This window comes from Hemitrygon akajei, chromosome 17 (genome assembly GCF_048418815.1).
Source record: "Hemitrygon akajei chromosome 17, sHemAka1.3, whole genome shotgun sequence".
NCBI lineage: Eukaryota > Metazoa > Chordata > Chondrichthyes > Myliobatiformes > Dasyatidae > Hemitrygon > Hemitrygon akajei.
Window position 1 is genome coordinate 64,128,961 of NC_133140.1, and position 26,556 is coordinate 64,155,516.

Genomic DNA, 26,556 nt, shown 5'->3' on the forward strand with positions numbered 1-26,556 from the left:
TCAGAGAGTGATGTATACCTGGAAAGCACTGCCTGAGAGTGCTGGAAGCAGAATCACTTATAAGAGTTCTTTTCACAGAGCCAAATGAGCACTTCTAGATTCAAATACTCATCTGGAAGTTTGGAGAAGACAAAGGAAATCATTGTGGACTTAAGGAAGTCGCAGGCAAACCATCCCCCTCTGCGAATACATAGCTCCTCCAAAGAGAGAGTTAAATGCACCAAGTTCTTGGGAGTTCACTCATAGATTATCTCACCTGGTTCCTTAATATCACCTCCCTGAAGAAGAAGGCACAGCAAAAAGCGCCTTGACTTACGAAGAAGATTGAGGCAAGCAAGGCTCCCACCCCCCCTTCTTAACTGTGTTTTACAGGAGCACTGCTGAGAGCATCCTCACAAGCTGCATCGCTATCTGGTATGGGAGCAGTCAAGCACTGGACCCCAGGTCTCTACAAAAGTATGAGAACAGCTGAGAGGATCATAGGGGTTTCTTTCCCATCCAGTGGGGACGTTTAGCAGGTACTGCATTCTCAGAGTCCCACCCATCCATCCAGCACCTTCTTTGACGTTCTACCATCAGACAGGAGATTATGATGCATAAAAACAAGAATGGTCAGGATGAGAAACAGTTTCTTCCCCCCAGGCCGTTAGGCTTCTGAACTCCCTGCTGCAGGTACATCAGGGCTAATCTGTTCCTACCTTACAATATTTAACTTTAATGCACTTTAATTTATTTATGTGTGATTCATCCATGGACTTTATTCTTCATAAATTATCGTGTGTAATTTGTTTATACAGTACGCCCTGTTTCAAAGAAACGTTGTCTCGTTTGTACATACATTGTATACATGTAGTTAAATGACAATAAACTTCACTTGATAAAAGTTTAACCGGATAAAAAGTGAAATAGTTTTGAACATCTGAAATAAATGATGGGAACTAAATGCTTGTCAGATTTTTACCCTTATTTTCCGTGTTGCTGCTTCCGGTACCCATGGACATGAGGAGATACTGTAACCTGGAGCCCCAACCGCTCCACTGTTTGGGTAACTATGTGACGCAATCCGTGACGGGTCCCCCGCCTTGGTGACGTCACGCTACTTCGCGCGAGAGTTGGAGCGGCCAGTGGAGCTGGTAGCTGACGGAAGGAGGCAGCGAGTCTGGGCAACTTGGACAGCGGCCCGGAGACCATGGACGGTGAGGCGTCTTCTCGGGCTGAGCGGGGTGTTGCTGGCGAGTGGGGAGCCAGACTCGGCAAATAGGCGGCGGGGGCGGACGATGCGCGTTCCCTTTTCTTTCACCCATTGACCGACTGGAGTCGGGCGACCGGTGCCCGGAGCCTAGACCTTGAACCGGGCCCGTCGGGATTCGTTGGTGCTGGTCGCCAGCCGGGTTTGGGGTTGTACATCGGAAGTGGCCCTTGGGACCCATGCAGGTGCGGGAGGAGGAGTCGGGAGGTGCTTTCTCGTCACATCCTATTGCAAGGGAAGCTCGGGGAGGTGGTTGGGAGTGCTTCCTTAAGGTTGGGCTTCAGGAAGCAAAACATTGTGTTTGTAAAGTCCACGCCCCTTATTCACGGCATCCCAAAGTATTTGTCATCCAAGGAATCGTATATGAAGTGTAGCTTTTTTTAGCCAGTACTGGCGGCCAGCTTTGCATAATAATATCAGCACCACTTGTCTGCAAATTTCTCTCCAACTCACATCGTCCTGATTTGGAAATATGCTATTTCTATACCGCTGGCTCTAAGTAGATGAACTCCCTCCTCAGTAGTCAGTTACGATCGTTTCACTTTGTGGACTGTAGCAGTTCAAAGAGGTGGATTACCATGTCCCTCTTGAATTCAATTAGGGAATGATACTAAATTGCTAGTCTTGATGCTTTTGTTCTGGGAGTAATTAAAAATGAGAAAAGACCAAATAATATGTGCAGATTTGGAGAGGATGTAATCCATGCCTTTTGAGAGCTGGTGATGAATGCAAAAACCTGATCATTTTTAAGTCGGGTTAGATAAATGTGTGGCTCAAAGGACATGTGGAGTTGATGTTTTGATCAGACCAAATTTCTGTTGCTGTCTGTAAGGAATTTGTACGTTCTCCCCGGGACTGCATGGGTTTCCTCTTGGTGCTGCGGTTTCCTCCTACAGTTCAAAGACATACCGGTTAGTAGGTTAATTGATCACTGTAAATTGTCCTGTGATTTAGGCTAGGTTTAAATTGGGGAATTGCTGGGTGGCATGGCTCGAAGGGCGAGAAGGGCCTATGCTGTGTATTGATTCTCTTGGGTGGACTATTTCAGTGATGTATCTAATGTAATATATGACTTGTTAAACACTAGAAAATTTACATAGCTGGAAGTTCATGGAATAGATACCCATAACTTCATACCACATAAATCTTTCTTTGCAAGGGAAGTTGTGACTTGCTACTTAGGATTAGATCTGTTTGCTTTTTAATAGAAGGACATACTTAGTATTTTTAACTTTAAAAAGATGATCTGAATTTAGTGTAATTTATTTTCTTTGTACGTTTGAATACTTTAAAGCAGCCTAGTTCTGAAGTAGAGTTTTGAGAATTAGGTTTTGAAATCTTGGACTTCTGGGCTAGTGAAAATGCAAATATAATTTGTGCAGATGTATGAATAAAAATGTAATTATTTTCTATTATCTTAGTTTTATACTTTTAAAGCAGCTAGCCACAGAAATATGAATAGATAACAAACCTACCTGCTTACCATAAAGAGCTGCTGTGCAATGTCCTGTTGATGACCACTGGGGAATCAGAATGATTCTTTTGCAAGGACAAGCTATTTAAGTTTTTTGTATAGTGTACGATAGGTCCCCAATCAATGTCAATTTAATAGTGGTTAAATGAGGAATTAGCTTTTACCATCATTACTACCTTTATTATTTTCAGATGTGTGGATCTGTATAGTACTCTAAGACTGTATTTTGTGCAATAATCTGGAACTTATCTCCCGCATGAGAGAGGAATAGGGTTTATAAACAATCCAGTAACTTTCATTTCACTTACTGATTTAAATGAAATTAAGAAAAAAAATCAGGTACACTTGTCTTGTTTGGTGCATTTGAAATATGTGACTGCTAGATTGAAATGACTAAATTACCTCAATGTTCTGCATGCTTCCGATGGAATGTTATCTAGTAGGGCCTTGGAGTTGTGCAGCATGCAAACAGGGCCCTTTACTCCAACTTGTCTGCCTGAGTTGTCCTGTGTTTGGCCCGTATTCTCATCTTCCCTGTCTATGTTCCTAATGTAACACACACAAAATGCTGGAGGAACTCAGCAGGTCAGGCAACATCTATGGAGAGGCATAATGAGTTGATGTTTCAGACCCGATCATTCATCAGGACATCCACCTGGATTTCCAACATCTGCAGAATCTCTGTGTTCATATTCCTAATGTCTTTTAAATGTTGTAGTTGTACCCATTTCTACAGCTTCCTCTGGCAGCTTGCTGCACATACCCAATCAGCTGTATGGGGAAAAAGTTGTCCTTGGGTTCCTTTTAAATGTTTCCTATCATCTTAAATCTATGTCCTCTAGTTTTAAATTTCCTTACCCTGGGGAAAAGACTGACCTTATCAATGTTTTCATGATATAATCAGTATAAAATGCTTCTTTCTTGGCAGTAAAATTAATTGCAATGGGATCTTTAATGTAAAGGTATGTGATTTTAAAAATGTTTTGTTTTTATCAGTAATGTGTGGTCATTTCTCTTTCTTACAGATACTTTGTTTCAATTACGAGTAAGTACAAAAATTTTGTCTATTTGATTTTTTTTCCCATTTTCAGTCCCTTTAAAACTCTCTTGCTGCTTGGCCTAACTAACTTAATACTTTACCGTACACTGTTACCTATTTAATTCTTTAATCTGTACTTCATGTTACCCTATAGCATACATGGTGTGCTTTTCCTTCTCCCCCTTTCTATTCTTTCGTTATTGCTTAAGCTCCTCAAACTCTTATTCACATCCACCTGACTTAGGATTGCTCTGTTCTGTCAACAGATGGATCTTTTATTTGTAAGTTTCAATTCAGTTACCACAAATATATTGATAATGAGGTTGCACACCTACACCCTTAATTTTATACTTTTTCTGTGCTGAGCATTGCTTTTATCTTTTGTTATGGTATCAATATATTGTAGCACTTATTTCCTCCACTAGTATCTGTAACCATTGAATTCAGTTTATTACTTGTTTAAAAGTTCTTTCACCTCACCATCATGCCTCACCTGTACAGATTCTACTGTACTAAAATCCTGTTCTCCATCGCTGATGGAGTCTGTTACTCTGCTCTCTATTGTGGTGATCACCATCTTTGTGCATAGTGGTTTCTCAATACTTACATGTCCAGAGATATATTTGTTGGGCAACGTGGTGGAAGAGACTAAGATGCAGCCTGGAGTCAACTCAGAAGTGCATGGATTCACGCAAAGAAAATCAGGAACCAACAAAGGCTGAGTGTCCATCTCTGTTAAGCTGTTGTGTAATTTAATATTGGTGTTTCCACAATATCGCAGTTTTGTTTGGTGTTGGAGGATGAGTATTGTGTGTTCATGTAAGATTTAGTTGCTGAACGTCTATATTGCGCATCTGAGGAATTGGTTTGCAAGTCCAGTGAGAACAGAGTTTTTCACAAAAGAAAGCTTCTTTAAGCTGGATGATATTGTGCTTTAATTGTTGTGGCTGCATCCATTCAAGCAAACATTTTCTAATACAAACCTGGTTTGAGTCCTGCAAACAATGTGAAGACCTGAGAGACTCGGCGATAAACTACTAAGTATCCAGCTGTTTCTCTGTTGTAGCTATGGGATGGATATCTTTAATGCAGTTGAATGTGGCTTCAGTTCTCTTCTCATCGCAGCCTTGTCCAAATCTGATCAAAAGGCTTGAATTCTACAATCAGAGTGTGGGATTATTGCAGTCAAGGCATAATGTGTGATTAAAGAGCTTTGATTAAACTGGTCAGCAGGAGTTAAAGAACAAACACTTGCTGCTTGGAATCATTTTCAGACAAAGCCAGATGGTTTTGGCTGTTGGTAACAAACTCCACCCCATCTAAACCCCTCGCTCTAGCGAGATGCCAATCGATATTTGGGAAATTAAAATCTCCCACCACAACAACCGTTATTATTACACCTTTGCAGAATCTGTCTCCCTATCTGCTCGTCGATGTCCCTGTTACTATTGGGTGGTCTATAAAAAACACCCGGTAGAGTTATTAACCCCATCCTGTTCCTAACTTTCACCCACAGAAACTCCATAGACAGTCCCTCCATGTCTTCCTCCTTTTCTGCAGCCATGACACTAGCTCTGATCAACAGTACCACGCCCCCACCTCTTTTGCCTCCCTCCCTATCCTTTCTGAAACATCTAAAGCCTGGCACTCTAACCATTCCTCCCCCTGAGCCATCCAAGTCTCTGTAACGGCCACAACATCATAGTTCCAAGTGCTGATCCACGCTCTAAGCTCATCCGCTTTGTTCATCATAGTATTTGCATTAAAATAGACATATCTCAAACCGTTGGACTGAGCGCATCACCTGGCTATTGTCGTGGTTTCTCGTGCCCCACAAACAACCAGGAGGCGCAGAAGATTCTTCAAGAAGGGTTAAACTTTAATTTGCAAATCAAAGCTGAGACAGTCATTGAGCTAGTCACCGATTGCCCACCGATCCTTGTACATAGCATTTTTTTATAGCAATCTCCTGGTTTAGTTGCATTAGCATATCTAATCGGTCTACGGTCTACAGTTGCGTATCACAAGAACATCCACCGCTATTGTTTCTACCCATCGACTTAATCATGTTCTAATCTACATCTCTTAGCTACCTCTCATTAACACACCATTGTCTTCTACATTCTTAAGATTTCATTCTCCTACTAAATTGGATACATGCTTAGCAAATAGCAAGCTCAAAGCTGACTTCATAGTTTTGGTTACACAGCAAACAATGCAACTTTTATACTCCAATATATCCCCCCTTTCACATAGAGAAAGAAGACTAAGAGTCCGTGCACAAAAGCCCCAATAAACTCAAGCACTTATTCCCAAATCTCGGGTTAAACTATAATTTTCTGCGCCAAGACCTCAAAGTATTCTCTCCCTGTTACCCTGGGCCGCTGAGCCAAAAACCTGTCTCTTTGTACCTGAGACAGGGAAAAACCTCAGAAGCCCTTACAATCTACTCCCACACTGTCGTTTTGCTCTTGTTCATCCTGCAGGTGTTGTAGGCTGTAACAATACATTTTCGGTGTTTCTTTCTCCACTAAGCTTGCTTCAGTAATTGCCACGAGCATCGGAAATTGTTTGGTTGCAGCACGCACTACAAGAGACTTGAGACAAGGAAGAAAACAGCACAGCACAAGCGCACAGTTCAACAATACTGACAGTTATTGCCATTTTAGTCAGCCATGCTCCCCATCCTCCGAGTCTACTTTCTAACCAGTCAAATAACTGATGTCCAGGAGACCCTGCATTCTGTGTGCATACCTCGCACTGTGACAAGACAAAGTCCACTGAGGCCTGTAGATAAGGTGACCAAAAACCATCCTTCTTTATTTTCTTTATCACTTCCCCCCTTGCACATGGTCAATCCCATGCGCTTCTGAAATCAGAAACATCAGTAGAGGGGTGGGCGCTACCAACAAACCTTCTTCCATGCTCCACAAGCCTTCCGGGTTCTGCTTGGCCCCCCTTCGTCTCCACATTGTCTGTTCTGCCAAAGTTGCCTTACCTTGTATTTCAATTAGGTCCTCTACCACAGGTTCTGGAGCTAGGCTTACCTGGGGGTCAATGACAGCTGATGTACATCCAGACGCTTTTCTGGCTGCCTCGTCCGCAGCTTGATTTCCCTTTGTTATTACATCATTTCCCTTTTTTATGTGCCTGGCATTTTACTATAGCCTGTGGCGACCCAATTACTAGCACACTCGAACCGGCTGACAATTAGCCAGAGCCAGAGACAAAGGTAGATAGCCTCAAGGAGTTTCAGTTACGTGCCTCTCGAAGTATCGAGTGGGGGAGACAGGCTTTAAAGCAAGACTGTGTTTTTGAAATAAACTTATTCTGTGGCTGCAGTTTATCGACTCCGTGTCGTAATTTCAGTGCTGCGCGTAGCACCCCGCTACAATTGGTGACCCCGACGGTCCAAACGTTTTTTGGACCGGAGATGGCAGACGCTGCGTTTGTTAATGCGGTTTCCTTGAAGCTGCCAAGCTTCTGGACGCTACAACCTCACCTATGGTTTCAGCAAGCAGAAGCCCAATTCCATGTTCGGCAAATAACCTTAGAGGACACCCGTTACTACTACGTGGTGAGCTCCCTCGACCAGGACACAGCAGCCCAGGTCGCGGAGTTCGTACAGTCTCCCCCGGCGGACGGCAAGTACACGGAATTCAAAGCCCTGCTCCTAAGGACTTTCGGGCTCTCCCGCCGCGAGCGAGCTGCCCGTTTACTGCACCTGGATGGCTTGGGAGACAGGCCTCCATCAGCTTTAATGAATGAGATGTTGTCTCTGGCCGACGGACACACACCCTGCCTCATGTTTGAGCAGGCATTCCTGGAGCAGCTGCCCGAGGACATACGCCTGCTGTTGTCCGACGCGGATTTCAGCGACCCCCGGAAGGTGGCAGCCCGGGCGGACTTGCTGTGGAACGCCAAGAAGGAGAGTGGGACGTCCGTCGCACAGATCACCCGGCCACGCTCCCAGCAGCAAACCAGTCTAGGCACGGCCGCAAAGCCCGCTAAACCCAGAGGCCGGGGTGTGGAGCCCAACGAGCAATGGTGTTTCTACCACCAGCGGTGGGGCGCAGAAGCCCGCCGTTGTCGCCCGCCCTGCCAGTTCCCGAGAAACGCCAGGGCCAGCCGTCGCTGATGGCTACGACGGCTGGCCATCGGGATAGCCTCCTGTATGTCTGGGACAAACAGTCGGGACGCCGGTTTTTGGTCGACACCGGTGCCGAGATCAGCGTTTTACCTCCGACGAGTTACGACACCCGCAGCAGGGCGCCGAGTCCCCCCCTACAAGCTGCGAACGGCAGCACTATAACGACTTATGGCACCCGTCCGGTGCAGCTACGGTTCGACTCCAGCAAGTTTACGTGGGACTTCACACTGGCCGCCGTAGCCCAACCGCTTCTGGGTGCGGATTTCTTGCGGGCTCACAGCCTACTGGTCGACCTGCCCAGGAAGAGACTGGTTCACGCCGAGACCTTTCAGACATTCCCCCTGGGTGCAGCCCATTTGCCAGCCCCTCACCTCGGCTCCATCACGCTGTCCGGCAACGACTTCACCAGGGTCTTGGCGGATTTCCCATCGGTTCTGGCACCACAGTTCACGGCAGCCATGCCCCGACACGGCGTACAGCACCACATCCTGACCCAGGGACCACCCCTCCACGCCCGCGCTCGGCGGCTTCCCCCGGACAAGCTCCGACTGGCGAACGAGGAGTTCAAGCGGATGGAGGAATTGGGGATCATTCGGCGGTCCGACAGCCCATGGGCCTCTCCCCTGCACATGGTGCCCAAGGTGACAGGGGGCTGGAGACCGTGCGGCGACTACCGCAGGCTGAACGAGGCTACAACACCGGACCGCTACCCTGTGCCGCACATTCAGGACTTTGCAGCAAACCTGCACGGCGCACGGATCTTCTCCAAGGTAGACCTCATCCGCGGATACCATCAAATCCCGATGCATCCCGACGACGTCCCCAAAACGGCTCTCATCACCCCGTTCGGCCTTTTTGAGTTCCTCCGCATGCCGTTCGGCCTGAAGAATGCCGCACAGACGTTCCAGCGGTTGATGGACGCGGTGGGACGCGACCTGGACTTCGCATTCATCTATTTGGACGACATCCTCATAGCCAGCAGCAGTCGTCAGGAGCATCTGTCCCACCTCCGACAACTCTTTGCCCGGCTGAGTGACTACGGTCTAACGATCAACCTGGCCAAATGCCAGTTCGGGCTCGACACCATTGACTTCCTGGGCCACAGGATTACCACAGACGGGGCAACCCCTCTGCCCGCTAAGGTAGATGCGGTCTGCCATTTCCCCCGGCCCACCACGATCAAAGGCCTCCAGGAATTCGTAGGTATGGTCAATTTCTACCACCGCTTCCTCCCTTCAGCTGCCCGGATCATGCGCCCCCTGTTCGCCTTGCTGTCTGGTCCGGGCAAGGACATTACCTGGGACGAGGTGTCCGCCGCCGCTTTCATTCAAACGAAGGATGCCTTGGCGAATGCCATGATGCTAGTACACCCCAGAATGGACGTCCCTACCGCCCTCATGGTGGACGCATCTAACACGGCAGTCGGTGGGGTACTGGAGCAGCTCATCGCGGGCCGCTGGCAACCTCTGGCGTTTTTCAGCAAACACCTGCGGCCACCCGAGCTCAAATACAGTGCTTTCGACCGGGAGCTGTTGGCGCTATACCTGGCAATCCGGCATTTCAGGTACTTCTTAGAAGGTAGGCCATTCACCGCGTTCACGGACCACAAACCGCTTACCTTTACATTCACAAAGGTGTCCGATCCCTGGTCGTCCTGCCAGCAGCAACATCTGTCCTACATCTCTGAATACACGACGGACGTCCGACACGTCTCGGGTAAGGACAATGTCATGGTGGATACGCTCTCTCGCCCTAACATTCACGCCCTTTCCCAAGGGGTAGACTTTGAGGCACTGGCTGAGGCACAGCTGGCAGATGAGGAGATCCCGTGTTTCAGAACCGCAGTCTCCGGTTTGCAACTCCAGGACCTCCCCGTAGGCCCAGGTGAGAGGACCCTACTCTGTGACGTTGCCACCGGCCAGCCCCGTCCCGTCGTCCCGGCACCTTGGCGACGACGTGTGTTCGACTCCATTCATAACTTGGCCCACCCCTCCATCCGCACTACCGTCCGGATGGTCTCCAGCAGGTTCGTTTGGCACGGACTCCGCAAGCAGGTCCGTGACTGGGCCAGAACGTGCCTGCACTGCCAGACGGCCAAGGTGCAGCGACACACCAAGGTCCCGCCGCAGCAGTTCCACCCCACCCACCGGCGTTTCGACCACATCCATGTGGATATTGTGGGCCCCCTGCCAGTGTCGCGCGGGGCGCGGCACCTCCTCACTATCGTGGACCGGTTCACAAGATGGCCAGAGGTGGTCCCACTCACCGACACCACCTCCGAATCTTGCGCCCGGACGCTGATCGCCACCTGGGTTTCCTGCTTTGGTGTCCCGGCCCACATTACCTCCGACAGGGGCGCCCAGTTCACCTCCAGCCTCTGGTCAGCGATGGCCAACCTGTTGGAGACTCATCTGCACCACACCACTGCCTACCACCCACAGTCGAACGGACTGGTGGAGCGTTTCCACCGCCACCTGAAGTCGGCTCTCATGGCGCGCCTGCGAGGAGCTAACTGGGCGGACGAGCTTCCCTGGGTCCTACTCGGTGTCCGCACGGCGCCCAAAGACGATCTGCACGCTTCTTTGGCCGAGTTGGTGTACGGCGCGCCCCTGGTCGTTCCCGGGGAGTTCATACCAGCCCCAAGGGGGCGAGAGGAAGAACCCGCAGCTGTCCTGGGCAGACTACGCGAGAGACTTGGTGCCCTGGCCCCCATACCCACTTCGCAGCATGGGCAGCACCCGACCTGCGTACCCAAAGATCTGCAGAACTGTAAGTTTGTGTTTGTACGCCGGGGCGGGCATCGGCCACCGCTGCAACGGCCCTACGAGGGGCCGTTTACGGTGATCAGAAATGACGGGTCCACATTCGTGCTGGGCGTTGGGGGGAGAGAGGAGGTTTTCACGGTGGACTGACTCAAACCGGCCCATGTGGACTTGGCGCAACCAGTCGAGTTTCCGGCACCGCGGCGCAGAGGCCGACCTCCCAAACAGGGCCCGGCCCAGACTGTGGACATTAGGGGGTGTACCGCCGGTTCTGGGGGGGGGGGGGGGGGGTTATGTGGCGACCCAATTACTAGCACACTCGAACCCCGGCTGACAATTAGCCAGAGACAAAGGTAGATAGCCTCAAGGAGTTTCAGTTACGTGCCTCTCGAAGTATCGAGTGGGGGAGACAGGCTTTAAAGCAAGACTGTGTTTTTGAAATAAACTTATTCTGTGGCTGCAGTTTATCGACTCTGTGTCGTAATTTCAGCGCTGCGCGTAGCACCCCGCTACAAGCCAATGCTTTAGGTTTCATCATGGCTTTTATTAAGTCTAGAATTCGCTGACAATGTTGTATGGGATCTCCACTACTTTTTTTAAAAACCTCTCTGTTTCCACACTGCCCCGAACAAATGGCATACTCCATGAGCATATGCCGAATCAGTATAGATGTCTACTTTCTCCCCTTCCATCATTTCACACGCAGCTGTCAGGGCTTTGATTTCCGCTAGTTGGGCGGAACACGGTTGGGGACAGGACTCCATCCTAATAATCTTATAGCTCGACTGATCCTGCTGCACTACTGAGAACCCTGCATGATTTCCATCATAATCCCTAAAACAAGAGTCATCTACGAACAGAACCTTTTTATCTGCATCCTCTAGTGGTTCTGACTGTAAATTTGCTCTCAATTTGGCAAATGCCATCGTCTTCCCTACACAATCATGGGGTTAGATAGATAGATAGATAGATACTTTATTCATCCCCATGGGGAAATTCAACATTTTTTCCAATGTCCCTTACACTTGCAGCAAAACTAATTACATACAATACTTAACTCAGTAAAAATATGATATGCATCTAAATCACTCTCTCAAAAAGCATTAATAATAGCTTTTAAAAAGTTCTTAAGTAGTTTACTTAAATACTTTAAATACAATCAACCCCGGCACTTTAACATATCTTACTCCTTACTTCATAGCCCAAAGGGACAAAATCGGCTATATTACTGGTAATGCATCTCTGTATAGTTATGTCTGGAAATGTCAATAGCATCTGATATGCTGCTATCCTGGCTGGCGTCAGCACATATTTCCCTCTTTCCAGCAATTCTGCTACTTTGTGGTGTGTGTACAGAGTCACAGGATATCCCAGGGTTACAGATGATGCCTTTTCATATGCATAGTACAGCGCCACCAATCCCTAACAGGGTGGATACCCCTGAGCCACCTCGTCTAGTCTCATACTGTAGTATGCTATCGGCTGCTTTGCTTTTCCTGTGCCTGTCTCTTGTGTTAGAACCGCTGTGACATAACCCTCCTGTCGATTGGATACATACAAATAAAAAACCTTCTCGTAGTCAGCCAAAGCGAATGCTGGTGCTGACTGCAATTCCTGCTTACTAATATTGAAAGCTACCTCCGCCTCTTCATTCCACTGTAAGCCGTTCTTCAAATTTGTATGTCCTGCTTCTTTCATTATCTTTCTCAAAGGTGCCACAATCTCAGCATATTCTCCTATCCAATCTGAGCTGTACCCTGCCATTCCCAAAAACGTCATCATCTGCCCTACAGTCTGGGGTTTTGGGGCCTTAGTTATTGCCTCAATCTGATCTGGTGCTATCGCCTTCACTCCCTTGGATATCACCCTGCCTAAGTATTCCACTTGCTGCGTGCAAAATTGCAGTTCCTTTTTGGATACTTTATGTCCTCCATGCGCCAGCTTCCCTGACAGAGTTATAGTGTCCTGCTCACACTGTTCCTTACTGTGGGAGCAAATCAACAGGTCATCCACATACTGTAACAATGTACTTTCCAATGGTATGCCCTCTAGGTTTGCCTTCAACACCTGATTAAAAACATGTGGTGAATGTTTAAACCCTTGCGGCATTCTGGTATAGGTATACTGAGCACCTCTGTAAGTAAATGCAAACAAGATACTGACACTGGTCGGCCAGAGGAATGCTGAAGAAAGCCGAACACAAATCAATCACTGAAAAGTAACTTGCTTCTGGTGGAACATTAGTCAAAAGCGTGTGTGGGTTGGGGACTACTGCTGGCCAGACCTCTACCACATCATTTACCACTCGTAAATCATGCACCAATCTCCACTTAGATTTATCTGCTTTTAAGACCGGCAGCAACGGGGTATTGCATGGACTGTTTGTTCTTTTAAGCACTCCTATTTCAAGCAACCCCTGCACTGTCGATGCTATTCCCTCTTCTGCTTCTGGTCTCAGAGAGTATTGTGGTCTCCTGGGTGGAATTGCTCCTTTTTTCAGCCTTATTTCCACCAGACTAGCTGTTTTTATTTTCCCTACGTCCGTGTCATGCTGTGACCACAGAATAGATGGCAACTCATCTAACCTATCTTTCTGCTGGCCTCTTTCCTTTCCCAGCAATGGCATGTGTGGTTGAGGAGTTATTTCGACCTCTCTCACTGTCCCTACCATATCTACACTTACCATTATTTTAATGCAATTGTTGTCTTCTGATATCCACACCTCTGGCGTGATTTTCCTCCACACTGTTACAGTTTCAGCACTCTTAACTAAGGGTCCTAAGTCTTTAGACTGATATCCCTTGTTTACCAACAACGTTACGTGGGGCACAGCCTCTGGTATCCTGTACCATTTTTCTAAAAAGGTGTTCCACTTAACTTGTAAAGCTACCCCTTGCTTTCCAATTATCACAGCCTCCCCTTCCAGGTGCTGTTGGGTACATGCCTCCAGGTGTCATCTCTCCTCTAACTCCCTGTTCTGAGTCTCGTCAAAAATCACTGTACAATGTAGCTCAGATTTGGGCATTACAGCCCTGGGTAATATAGCCTGCACGCCCTTTTTCCATTTTTCCCAGGTTTCCTGAATCTGATCTGCTATGTCTCCTATCCAAAAGACATTAGCCTTCTTGTCTTCTCGCACTATCAATTGAGCCCCTGCTCTTTCCACACTCAACCCATTTCTGGTGCATTCTAATTTTAATTCCAGTTTCAATAAGGCATCTCTGCCTAACAAATTAATCGGAGTTCCTTTAAATACTAGCACCGGCAAAACAATTCCTTTATTTCCCATTCTCAACTGCACTGGAGCCGTGCACTGTGTCAACTGTGTTTTCCCCGAGAACCCTACCGTCTTAATAAACTTTCCTGACATGGGAAGGTGAAGGGCATACTGTGGCTGTACGCAAGTGTACGTGGCTCCAGTATCTATCATCATTGGTGTCAGTTGCCCTTCTAACATAACCTGAATAATGGGTTCCTCGTCTGCCTCCCTTGTTATCATTGGATAATGTCCCTTCCGACTCGAGTTCTCGGGGCACCCCAATACCTCGCATAGGTGTTCACAGGTTCACTTGGGCCTGTGGGGGCTGGTCCTTGGCTAACTTTAGTTCCCTTCTTATCGGTTCCTGCTGGTGTGTGACAGGCCATGGTGTAAACGGACAATCTCTTCTCATGTGACCTGGCTGATTACATCCCCAGCACAATCTCTCTACCTCTCTTTCCCCATGTTTCCTCACTGATCCCCTCTGCCCATAGTTCTCCTCGCCTGACTCCCCAACTGTCTCAGGGTATGTCTTTACTGCCTCCCACACAAATTTCTCCGGGGTCCTCTTCTTCCCTCGGTCTCCCTGTGGAGTCCTTCCTTTCTGTCTTGATTCAATACTTGGTTGGCCCCTGGAGTATTTTTCGCATCTCCTCTGGCAATCCCCTCTCAGTAACTTATCTAGCTCTCTCTCTACTTCCGCAAGTCGCTCCCCTACCGCCTCCTTCTGCTCTTCTAGGCTTCTGCCTCCTACCTCTTCCCCACAAATTCTCACATCTTCTCTCTCTCCACTTAACTCTTGCTCCTCCAATGAGTCACCTTCTCTTTCTTCCTGTCCGTGTCTATACACATGTGGCAGGGACTCCTCATAATCCTTACTCGTGCTTGATTCCCTTCTCTCTTGTGTTTCTCCAAGACTCTCATCTCCTATCTTTTTTCCACTTCCTCTTGAATGCCTCATCTCTTCCTGCCCTGATGGGCCACTTTCTTTTCTAGTCTGTTTATTTCTATGGTATAACCGATACTCCTCATTCTCCTTTTCCTCTCTCAAGTATTTCATCCGTTCAATCTCTTCTTTCATTTCTCTGTTTGCCTGTTCCACCTTTATCCTTTCTGCCTGTATCTCCTTCCATATCGCCGCTTTTTCCTTCTGGTATTGTCTTTTTTCCTCCTCATTATCCCAAATTTGTACTTCTCCCTGCATGTTTACTGTTCCCGTCAGCAGGGGGCACTGCTTAGGGGTTCCTTCCTCATTATAGGGAGGGGCTTTTCTGTTTCTTTCGCATCCAGGTACGGAGCTGAAGCCAGCTTCTCACCGTACCTTCCTCTCTCTCTAACAGGTTGTTTCTCCAGCACCTTAGTGTCTTCTTCGCTTGTAATCAATATTCTACCTGTCTTCCTCAGCCTTTCTCCCTCCGTTCTGAAGAGTTTTAGCACTTCCATTTCTTGTTCTCTTTTTTGCCCTCTTCTTAGATTTATCTTTTGGTTTGTAATTTTTAATTAGTGCCTCCATTTCTTCGCACAAGCTTACATCAAACGTTCCTTCTCTTGGTCATTTTGTGACCAGGTTTTTGGTTCTCTTCCCATTTTTCTGAAGTTTTTGTGATCTCATATTTATTTACCAGGATTTTTTTGCTCAGAATCTCTACTGCCGTTCCTTTACCTGTCATGTTCTCTCTTTTTAAGGTATTTCAGAGATTCACGGTTCATTTACTGGATAATATTATTTACTCTAATTCTGTCGTCTATCTACCAGCGCTTTAACCTATATATTGGACTGTCCTTGTTTCCTATTCTGTTCTGCCCGTATAGACCTCTATTCAGAGCGGTATGCACAGAACTTTCTCTTTGCACCTCGTCTATTCAGACCCTTATCTCTTAAGGTGGTATCCACGAGGATTTTCTCTATTTTCCCTTTCCCTGCCCATTCAGACCTTCGTTTCATACTTCCCTGCCCGTTCAGACCTTAGTTTCATACGAAGTGGTATCCACAGGGATTTTCTCTATTTTCCCTTTCCCTGCCCGTTCAGACCTTTGTTTCATGCGAAGCGGTATCCACAGGGATTTACCAACACCACGTGGAATTTTTCTTAACTTCTTATTAACTTATTTGTACTTACCCTCGCTGCAGTGTTCTTGATCAATCCTCTGAGCCTTCTGTTAACCCCCAATTCTGCCAGATTCTTTGGACCGGAGAGACCCTTCGGCAGTGGTTCCACACTTCTGAGACTCCAAGACCTCCCCAAAACCAACAGAATTCTTAGTCCAAATTCTCGCAAAAAGCGCTTACCTTTTGCTTGGGTGCACCCTAAATTCTGTTAGCCTTGTGGGGGTCCCTAGAGGACTGGGAAGCGTCCCCAATCTGCCATTTCCTTTCTGCAGGGCTCTTTCCGGTCCTGCCACGATCGCCACTTTTGTCGTGGTTTCTGGTGTCCCACAAACGACTAGGAGACGCAGAAGATTCTTCAAGAAGGGTTAAACTTTAATTTGCAAATCAAAGCTGAGACAGTCATTGAGCTAGTCACCGATTGCCCACCCTTTTTTATAGCAATCTCCTGGTTTAGTTGCATTAGCATATCTAATCAGTCTACAGTTGCGTATCACAAGTACATCCGCCACTATTGTTTCTACCCATTGACTTAATCATGTTCTAATCTACATCTCTTAGCTACCTCTCATTAACACGCCATTGTCTTCTACATTCTTAAGATTTCATTCTCCTACTAAATTGGATACATGCATAGCAAATAGCAAACTCAAAGCTGACTACATAATCTACATCTCTTAACTAGCCTCTCATTAACACACCATTATCTTCTACATTCTTAAGATTTCATTCTCCTACTAAATTGGATACATGCATAGCAAATAGCAAGCTCAAAGCTGACTACATAGTTTTGGTTACACAGCAAACAATGCAACTTTTATACTCCAATACTGTCTTCCCTCTCGCACTGTCTTGCAAGCTTGCTCTTGCCAACCGCCTCTTCCTCTGTCTTTTCAGTTTGGTTCCCACCCCCCAGCAATCCTAGTTTAAGCTCTCCCCAATAGCCTTAGCAAACCTCCCCGCCAGGATATTGGTCCCGCTCGGATTCAAGTGCAACCCATTCTTTTTGTACAGGTCACTCCTGTATCTGAATCCCTGAATCCCTGAATCCCTGCATCCCGCTCCAATCCCTCAGCCACGCATTTATCCTCCACCTCACTCTATTCCTATACTCACTGTCACGTGGCACAGGCAGTAATCCCAAGATGAGTACCTTTGTGGTCCTGCTTATCAACTTCCTTCCTAACTCCCTGTGGTCTGCTTTCTGGACCTCCTCCCTTTTCCTGCCTATGTTGTTGGTACCAATATGTACCACGACCTCTGGCTGTTCTCCTTCCCACTTCATGATTTCGTGGACACGATCAGAAACTTCACGGACTCTGGCATCAGGGAGGCAAACTACCATCTGTGCTTCTTTCCTGCGTCCACAGAATCACCTATCTGACCCCATTACTATAGAGTCTCCTATTACTGCTGCCATCCTCTTCCTTTCCCTACCCTTCTGAGCCACAGGGCCAGACACTGTGCCAGAGGTGTGGCCACTGTTGCTTCCCCCAGGTAGCCCCCTCCCCCCCCAACAGTACTCAAGCAGGAGTACTTATTATCAAGGGGTACAGCCACAGGAGAGCTCTCTAGCCTCTGACTCCTACTCTTCCCTCTCCTGACTGTTAGCTCCTATCTATCACCTCCTCACTTTCCCTGACCAGATGAAGGTCATCGAGCTGCATCTCCAGTTCCCTAACACGGTCCCTAACAAGCTGCAGCTCGACACACCTGGCGCAGATGTGGTCATCCGGGAGGCTGGGAGTCTCCTGGACCTCCTGCATCTGACACCGATCACAGAAAACTGGCCTCACATACATACTTCCTGTCTGTATTCTATACAGGCAACCTACCTCGCCTTGGCCCATTATTGCTGATGCCCCATTGAGCCAAAGCCTTCCTACTCTGGCTCTCTCTACTCTGTCGCCGGCTCCTCCGATGCCTGTTCTATAAAGCTGTCTCCTTTTAAGCTCTTCTCACTGGCTGACATCCATGCGCTTGCACAATCATGCCCTGATCAGTGCTCAAGCCTCATTGTTCTGGGTCACAAGGTTTCATGCCATTGCAGTTGCTATCTATACAGTATCTGTAGTTCCATGCCTGAAAATTGTAAATTGAAGCCTATTTACAGGAAAAAGACAAGTATTTGAAGTTGATATTTGTGAGATATTACTCAAGCTTCTTAATGTTTTGTAGTTTACATCAAAACAACTGGAGCGATTGGCGAAGAAGGCTGAAAAAGACTCGAAAGCGGAACAAGCTAAAGTGAAGAAGGTTAGCATTCATTTTCTCTTTTGTTTCATTGAACCTTCCTCAACTTAAACCAACTATTTGCATTCAGAGGATTATCGTGTGTGCACTGGATAGGATAAGTTTAAATTGGAGTCCTGCCATGTGCAGAAGTTCGCTGATGACACGGCCATAGTGGGGTGTGTCAGGAATGGACAGGAGGAGGAGTATAGGAAACTGATACAGGACTTTGTGATATGGTGCAACTCAAACTACCTGTGTCTCAATATCACCAAGACCAAGGAGATGGTGGTGCACTTTAGGAGATCTAGGCCTCATACAGTGATCATTAATGGAGAATGTGTGGAGCAGGTTAAGACCTACAAGTATCTGGGAGTACAGTTAGACGAGAAGCTAGACTGGACTGCCAACACAGATGCCTTGTGCAGGAAGGCACAGAGTCGACTGTACTTCCTAAGAAGGTTGGCGTCATTCAATGTCTGTAGTGAGATGCTGAAGATGTTCTATAGGTCAGTTGTGGAGAGCGCCCTCTTCTTTGTGGTGGCGTGTTGGGGAGGAAGCATTAAGAAGAGGGACGCCTCACGTCTTAATAAGCTGGTAAGGAAGGCGGGCTCTGTCGTGGGCAAAGTACTGGAGAGTTTAACATCGGTAGCTGAGCGAAGGGCGCTGAGTAGGCTACGGTCAATTATGGATAACTCTGAACATCCTCTACATAGCACCATCCAGAGACAGAGAAGCAGTTTCAGCGACAGGTTACTATCGATGCAATGCTCCTCAGACAGGATGAAGAGGTCAATACTCCCCAATGCCATTAGGCTTTACAATTCTACCGCCAGGACTTAAGAACTTTTTAAAAGCTATTATTAATGCTTTTTGAGATAGTGATTTAGATGCATATCATATTTTTTACTGAGTTAAGTATTGTATGTAATTAGTTTTGCTACAACAAGTGTATGGGACATTGGAAAAAAGTTGAATTTCCCCATGGGGATGAATAAAGTATCTATCTATCTATCTATCTATCTATCTATCTATTTGACACTACTTGTTTCATCTCCTTTTCATCCTTTTTTTTAACAATTTTGGAGCAAGGTAGAATTGTCAAACATACTAACCTAAAAGTTAATGCAAAATTCAAATAATTATCAGTATGCTTAATTTAAGAGTTAATGGCAGTTGTATGGTGTTTAGCAGTGAGGCAGGGAAGGCTCCAGAAAGCAAAGTTGTACAGCTTTGTTCTCATCCCTTTATTGCTTAATCTTTTATATTATATTTAAAATATTATGTAAATTTGTACAACTACTCAGTTTTACTTATTTTTTTTGTGAAATATTAGTATGCCTATCATCACCCTGATTTTGTTTTTCCCCCAAGGCTCTTCAGCAAAAAAACATCGAAGGAGCGAAGATCTATGCAGAAAATGCCATCAGAAAGAAAAATGAAGGTCTTAACTGGTTACGGACAGCTTCCCGAGTTGATGCAGTAGCATCGAAAGTACAGACGGCAGTAACGATGAAAGGGGTATGGAATAGTGATTTGGCTTTCTAAAAGAACTGATTTCCCTCCAACAGATGATCACTGTAACATTATAAGACATACAGTACATATGGCAGAAGTAAGTAAATACTAGTGATGGGGCATAGAAACATAGAAAATAGGTGCAGGAGTGGGCCATTCGGCCCTTCGAGCCTGCACTGCCATTCACTGTGATCATGGCTGATCATCCAACTCAGAACCCTGTACCTGCTTTCTCTCCATACCTCCTGATCCCTTTAGCCACAAGGGCCATATCTAACTTCCTCTTAAATATAGCCAATGAACCGGCCTCAATTGTTCCCTGTGGCAGAGAATTCCACAGATTCACCACTCTTTGTGTGAAGAAGTTTTTCCTCGTCTCGGTCCTAAAAGGCTTCCCCTTTATCCTTAAACTGACCCCTCATTCTGGACTTCCCCAACATCGGAAACAATCTTCCTGCATCTAGCCTGTCCAATCCCTTTAGAATTTTATACGTTTCAATAAGATTCCCCCCTCAGTCTTCTAAATTCCAGTGAGTATAAGCCTAGTCGATCCAGTCTTTCTTCATATGAAAGTCCTGCCATCCCAGGAATCAATCTGATGAACCTTCTCTGTACTTCCTCTATGGCAAGAATGTCTATCCTCAGATTAGGGGACCAAAACTGCACACAACACTCTAGGTGCAGTCTCACCAAGGCCTTGTACAACTGCAGTAGAACCTCCCTGCTCCTGTACTCAAATCCTTTTGCTATGAATGCCAACATACCATTTGCCTTTTTCACCGCCCAACATACCATTTGCCTTTTTCACCGCATGGAATATGTAAAGCAGTTGCCTTACCTGTTCTGTTCTTTATGCTATAGTGTATGTGCTTGTGTTTGCTTCTTGGAAATTTACCACTATATTGCTTGGAGTAGAGTGTTTCAGATATGAGAATGGATTGGATAGGCTGGGTTTGTTTTCTTTAGAGTAAGTACAAAAGGTGACTTGATTGAGGTTTATAAAATTGATAAGCAAAAAATGGGCAGTGACGTACTTTTCTCCTGAGCACAGATAAACATTGGGGGGTGGGGGGTTAGAAAATTTTTGGTTGAAATCGAAATTAATATCTTAAGGTTGTGGAAGCAAGTACCTCTAAGTATTTAGATGAAGGCTTGAAACAATGGCATGCAAAGTTAAATGCAGAGTGCTTGAAATGGGGTTTTATAGATAAATTCCTATTGACTAGTATAGACAGGATGGACAAATGGGCTTGTATCTGTGATGTTTGACTCGATGATTGAATGAAAAGTCATATAGTCATCTGGAGATAGATCAGAAGTTTGTATGTGGTTAGAAAGCTGCAGCAGCATCCTAAGAGCAAACCACAAACTTGCTTTCAATTTACTGCCAGTGTAAAGTTTATCAGTGGGGGGGAAAAAAGCAATCTTTTGATTTTCTGTTAAAATAGAAACATTCAAGGCTTAAATATACTTTATGATTCAGTAATTATACATTTTGCTGAATTATGTATGATTAGGGCTTGATTGTGCATGAGTGATTTCTCTATAACTTGCTCGTACTTCTCTTGACTATCAATAGTAATATTCATTTTCAAGGTTGAAAACTTTTTGAACATTCTTCATATACCTAGGTTACAAAGAATATGGCACGTGTTACACAAGGACTGGATAAGGCATTGAAGTCAATGGACTTACAAAAAATCTCTGCTGTAATGGACAAATTTGAACAACAAGTTCAAAATCTAGACGTACACACTTCAGTAAGTACTTCAAATGTTTTTTTCATTGTTGAAGACAGCAGCAAAATGTATAGTTATTTTTGAACAAAGATTACTCAAAATTATTTTTCCTCTTTAAATGTTCCTTGTTTCACTTTTGTCACCTCTGTCAAAATCAAGTGTATATATTGTTCAGTTAATTGCTACACTTTTGCCAAGTGACTTTTTGCATGATTCTAGGTGATGGAAGACTCTATGAGCTCTGCAACGACGTTAACTACTCCTCAAGAACAGGTTGACAGCCTCATTTTGCAGATTGCAGAGGAGAATGGTTTGGAGGTCATGGACCAACTGAATCAACTTCCAGCAGGTGCAGCATCCCTTGGTGAATCCTCAGTACGTGACCAAGACAGGGAAGACCAGCTTTCAAGAAGGTAGGTGCTGTAGGCCACTAGTGTCGGAAATTGTTGTACAGCGTTACTGATATATCTTACCAACAATTTTATTATTCTGGCTGAGCACAAAATCTGCAACAAAAACTGATTTAAATTGATTGAGCTTATGTGGGACTGTGGTGTGGTACCAGAGAGAAATGTTACAGCTGGCAATAACACTTTTAAATTAGCATTTTTAATTTAATAAGTACTGCTGTCATTTCTTGTCATTTTCCTTGTCCAATAGCACTGTTTAATAAGATTTTTCATTGGAATGTAATAGTGGTGATTACTGATACAAAAGTTCCATCTCATAACCGTAAGATGAGCTAACCATTTTCACAAGTAATCCATCTTACCCTCATTTCCTATATGTACTGGTAGGTTAATTGGCCACTGGAAATTTTCTCTTTGCATAGTTGTGACAAAATAATCCAAGGGAAATTGGGGTCTAAGAGAAAATAAGTTGCTGGACTACAGGAAAATAAGACAGATGATGCAAGTGATGAGAGCGAGCCTAGTCTTGCTGCGTATATGAAAGAAACACTTTCTGTCAATAAAATGATCAGAACCCCCATTGCAGGAACTTCTGTTCTTTATTCCTGCTTTCTTTTCCATTGGTCTTTTGTGCATTATCTGCTGTCAAATTTTATATTTACTCTCAGCTCCTACTACTAAGAAGCAATAATGCTCTTCTTTCTTATTGTAAATAGTGCACACCTCCAGATGACATGTCAATATCCAAATATGCGCATTTCTTACATTCTTATTAATCTTTTAAAGTTCAAGAGGATTCAAGTTAAACCTAGATTAGTTTATAGGTGTGATTAGCATCTCAAATGTACTTTAAGATCACAAACTAAGCAATATATAAAACATAAATTCTTTCTGAGCTTTTTCTGTTTTTCACATTTAATAAATGTTCAGCTGAAATTTTCATTGCTTTTTTCTAGGTTGGCTGCTTTGAGGAATTGAAGGTGGGATCGACATACTGTATATTCCTGGATGACAGCATATAATCTGCATTACCTTGCGCTGTCCTAGTGACACCAAAATGTACAATATGTATAATGTTCAAAAACACATACTGTCACTTATTAGATTGATATGCTACTTTTACACTTAAACCTGGAGAGTCTGATCGATATTTTAAAAAAAATTGGTACATTAGTGTCTATATACCTGTAAACTTGCACCCTTTTAAGTTGATATTGCCATTATTGAAATTAATCTGAGTCCAGTGTTTCATTAACATGTATATTTGCAAATTGTTTGTAATTATGCTTTAGATCTGCAGAGAATGTACTGTTGTCAGTTACACACTTGGTCTCAGCTCTGAGACCAGCATGATTTGAATACTTCATGATCATATTTTCCAAAATCACAGCACTTCTTGGAAATGTTGTAAGAACTTAATAATTAAGACTACTGATTTGGTGAACTTTACAAAGAAAAGAAACACTAAATATCCAAGGACTTAATATTTGCTTAAGCTATTTTGAAGTGAATATGTCCTGCAGGACATGTTAGCTTGCTGTGAATGTCACTTCTACTATGACCTAGAGGCCCAAAAGAAGAGGTGATGGATTCTTGTCTGTTCTACTGTACTAAATGGGATTGTTGGGCTGTTCTGCTAAGGTTTACTTTTGGTTGATAACTTTGTTTAGATCCAGAGAATTTAAGGAGACTACTGATAGATTGTACAAGTGTACTTGCAGTCTCTAATATGTGATAAGTGCTTATCAAGTAATTGCCATTGGTCTGATAACCATTCAAGAAAACTTACAAGAACTGCAGTTCCATAAGCAGTTAAAATTCTGATCTTGCTTAAAGTGCCTCTTAATATCCATTTTGTTTTTGCCTAATGCTCTCTGAATTAGTATTAGTCATGTAACTACATACTGATTGCATTTAACCTTTTTTTTCCTAAAGTAGCTCAAGTCTTTCAATGTGAGCAAAAAAAAGATGGTGTTCAGTGTAAATAATTTGCATTGGCCTAGTAAATTGTAATTTGAAAGTGTATTTCAGACTTGGAGGGAAATTAAATCAGTAGTAAAAATTGCAAAGCTATTCTCTGAGTTCAAGATGACAATAGCCATGGAATGATACATTATAAAGATGCTTTAAGAAATTATCCTTAAAGATGTGTACACATTGTGGATGGCTTAATGTCATGTTGGAAATACACAATTTATCCATTCTGACATACTATACTATATTATGTTGTTAAAATGCCTCACTCCTATCTAACAAGCCTTGTAAGAAATGTCTGGAGTCAAAAAACTATTGTGCAACATTGATTTTTGTTCATCTATATGTGTGTGAAAAATTCTGTAAATTCATTCAGTTGATTCAGTAATTCATTTATCTTAAAAATTTAATCAAATTGCAATACAACAAAAACTGTTTCGATGCTAGAAATCAATGGTTGAAATATTTAGGACCAATTATATTAATACAGCAAATTGTATATCTTCAAAGATTACAATCTAGACAAATCTCTTGAAAATCAATTATAGTTTTGCTGAGCTGAACTTTTATTAATTGTGTAAAAAAAAATTAAATTGCTTGATTAGCTAACTTAAGAAAAATAGCTTTGTGTCAAATCAACAACTGTTTGTCCAACTTTAATTCTCCTGTTGGTGTAATTGAGCTATCATATTGCCTTTGAATTATCCTGATACAAACCATTTCCAGTGGTGCCTATATTATTAATGATGCTGATATAAACTAAATAATATCAAAATCTACTTGCACCATGAAGATAATTGAATCCTCAAAAGCATGTGGATCTGAGATGCCTAAATACAGGGAAATGCTTTAAAATACTCCTCCTACAGTTCATTCTTGTATTTCTAATTATTTATAGCAGGGGTTCCCATCCTGAGACTCCACAGACCCCTCGGTTACCGGCAGGTGTCCATGGCAGAAAAAAAGTTTGGGGACCCCTGATTTATAGTAATATACATTTTTTTGTGATTTAGAAACATCCAAACATTTAAAGATATGCCTGGTACATTTTAGTTAATACTCATTTTAAATGTATTCTGTTTGATGTACAGTGTGGTTAGTGTAATATATTGGTTGCTTAAGGCTCTTTGCAAAGATTTTTTTGATTAATGTGGAAGGTGACATTTGAAATTTTGCTTCTGATGTTTATATTTTGAAATAAAGAATTTAAATCTCAATGCCTTTTTATAATCGATGTGAGGAAAAGAATAATTTTACCACCGTTCTGTCATCAAGGAGGTGCATGAATGTTGGTAACATCAAAATCAGGTTTATTATCACTGACATATATTGTAAAATTTGTAATGTGGCAGCAGTACAGTGCAATAGATTTTTTAAAATCCTGCAAGTTACAAGAAGAATTATATAAAAAAAACTGGAGTAAATGAGAACAAAATAGTGAAGTAGTGTTGGGTTCATGGACCATTCATAAAATGGATGGTGAGGAGGAAGAAACTGTTCCTAAAATACAGTACATGTCTTCAGACTCCTATGCCTCCACCCTGATGGTACTAATGAAGAGGGTATGTACTGGGTGGTCAGAATCCTTAATGATGGATGCCACCTTTGAGCGGCATTGCCTTTTGAAGATTCCCTGAATGGTGTGGAGTCTAGTGCCCAAGATGGAGCTGGCTGAGTTTACAATCCTCTGCAGCCTTTTCTGATCCTGTGCATTAGTGGCTTCATATTATACAGTGATGCAACCATTCAGAATGTTCTCAACATAGAAATTTGTTAGTGTTTGCTGACATATCAAATCTCCTCAAGTTCTTAATGAAATGTATCTGCTGGCATGCCTTTGTAATTGCATCAATGTGTTGGGCCTAGAATAGATAATTAGAGATATTGACATCCAGAGACTTGAAGCTGCTCACCCTTTTCACTGCTGACCCCTCGATGAGGACTGGGTGTGTGTTCTCCTTCCTCAGTCAAGTCCACAATAAATTCCTTGGTCTTACTGATGTTGAGTGCAAGGTTGTTATGACACCACTCAACCAACTGATCTACCTCACTCATGTACCTTTTGTCACCATCTGAGATTCTGCCAACAAGTCATCATCAACAAATTTATAGATGGCACTTACACTGTGCCTAGTCACACAGGCATGAGTAAAGTGGCAAACTAAAAGCACATCACTGAGATGCACCTGTGTTCATTGGCAGAAAGGAGGAGATGTTATTTCTGATCTGCACTGACTGGTCTCTCGAGGAAGTCAAGGATCCAGTTGCAAAGGGAGATAGAGGACCAGATTTTGAAGCTTGTTGATTAGTTGCTCAATTAATTGCTGAGTATGAAAACCCCAGTCATGTAATTAAAATAAGGTTATCAGGCTGTATGAACTACACTGCAGCACCGATTATTAAACAAAAGACCCAAATCTGTTAGAATGTGATTCTGTTACATGCAGTCTCCATCAAGAAGGTGACTTGGACTTAATTGTTTTCTTAAGTTTGTTGGGATGGTTTTGGGGACAAGGGAGTTAGAGAGTCAGGTTAGGCTTAAGGGATGTGGAGGAGTCAGAGGACAGGCCAGAATTTATGCCTCTGCTCCACACTTGAAAACTAGCAATGTGGCGTGTGATGAATGACATCCATGTAAGTTGG

General features: G+C 44.2%; 1 protein-coding gene across 1 annotated transcript; it reads left to right on the top strand.

Annotated features, from left to right (window-relative positions):
- Nucleotides 1-1,087: 1,087 nt before the first annotated feature.
- chmp1a (charged multivesicular body protein 1A) lies at nt 1,088-25,130 on the top strand. The gene is made up of 7 exons (XM_073070300.1): nt 1,088-1,196; nt 3,749-3,768; nt 18,219-18,296; nt 19,647-19,793; nt 21,422-21,550; nt 21,749-21,942; nt 22,896-25,130. The coding sequence occupies exons 1-7, from the start codon at nt 1,190-1,192 to the stop codon at nt 22,915-22,917; spliced, it is 597 nt and encodes a 198-aa protein (XP_072926401.1). The 5' UTR covers nt 1,088-1,189; the 3' UTR covers nt 22,918-25,130.
- The last annotated feature ends 1,426 nt before the right edge of the window (nt 25,131-26,556 follow it).

Bases quoted from the DNA above. Each gene is read 5' to 3' on its own strand.
- chmp1a (XM_073070300.1), top strand. The intron at 3,769-18,218 runs GTAAGTACAAAA...AATGTTTTGTAG, and splicing joins ATACTTTGTTTCAATTACGA to TTTACATCAAAACAACTGGA. The intron at 21,943-22,895 runs GTAGGTGCTGTA...GCTTTTTTCTAG, and splicing joins GAAGACCAGCTTTCAAGAAG to GTTGGCTGCTTTGAGGAATT.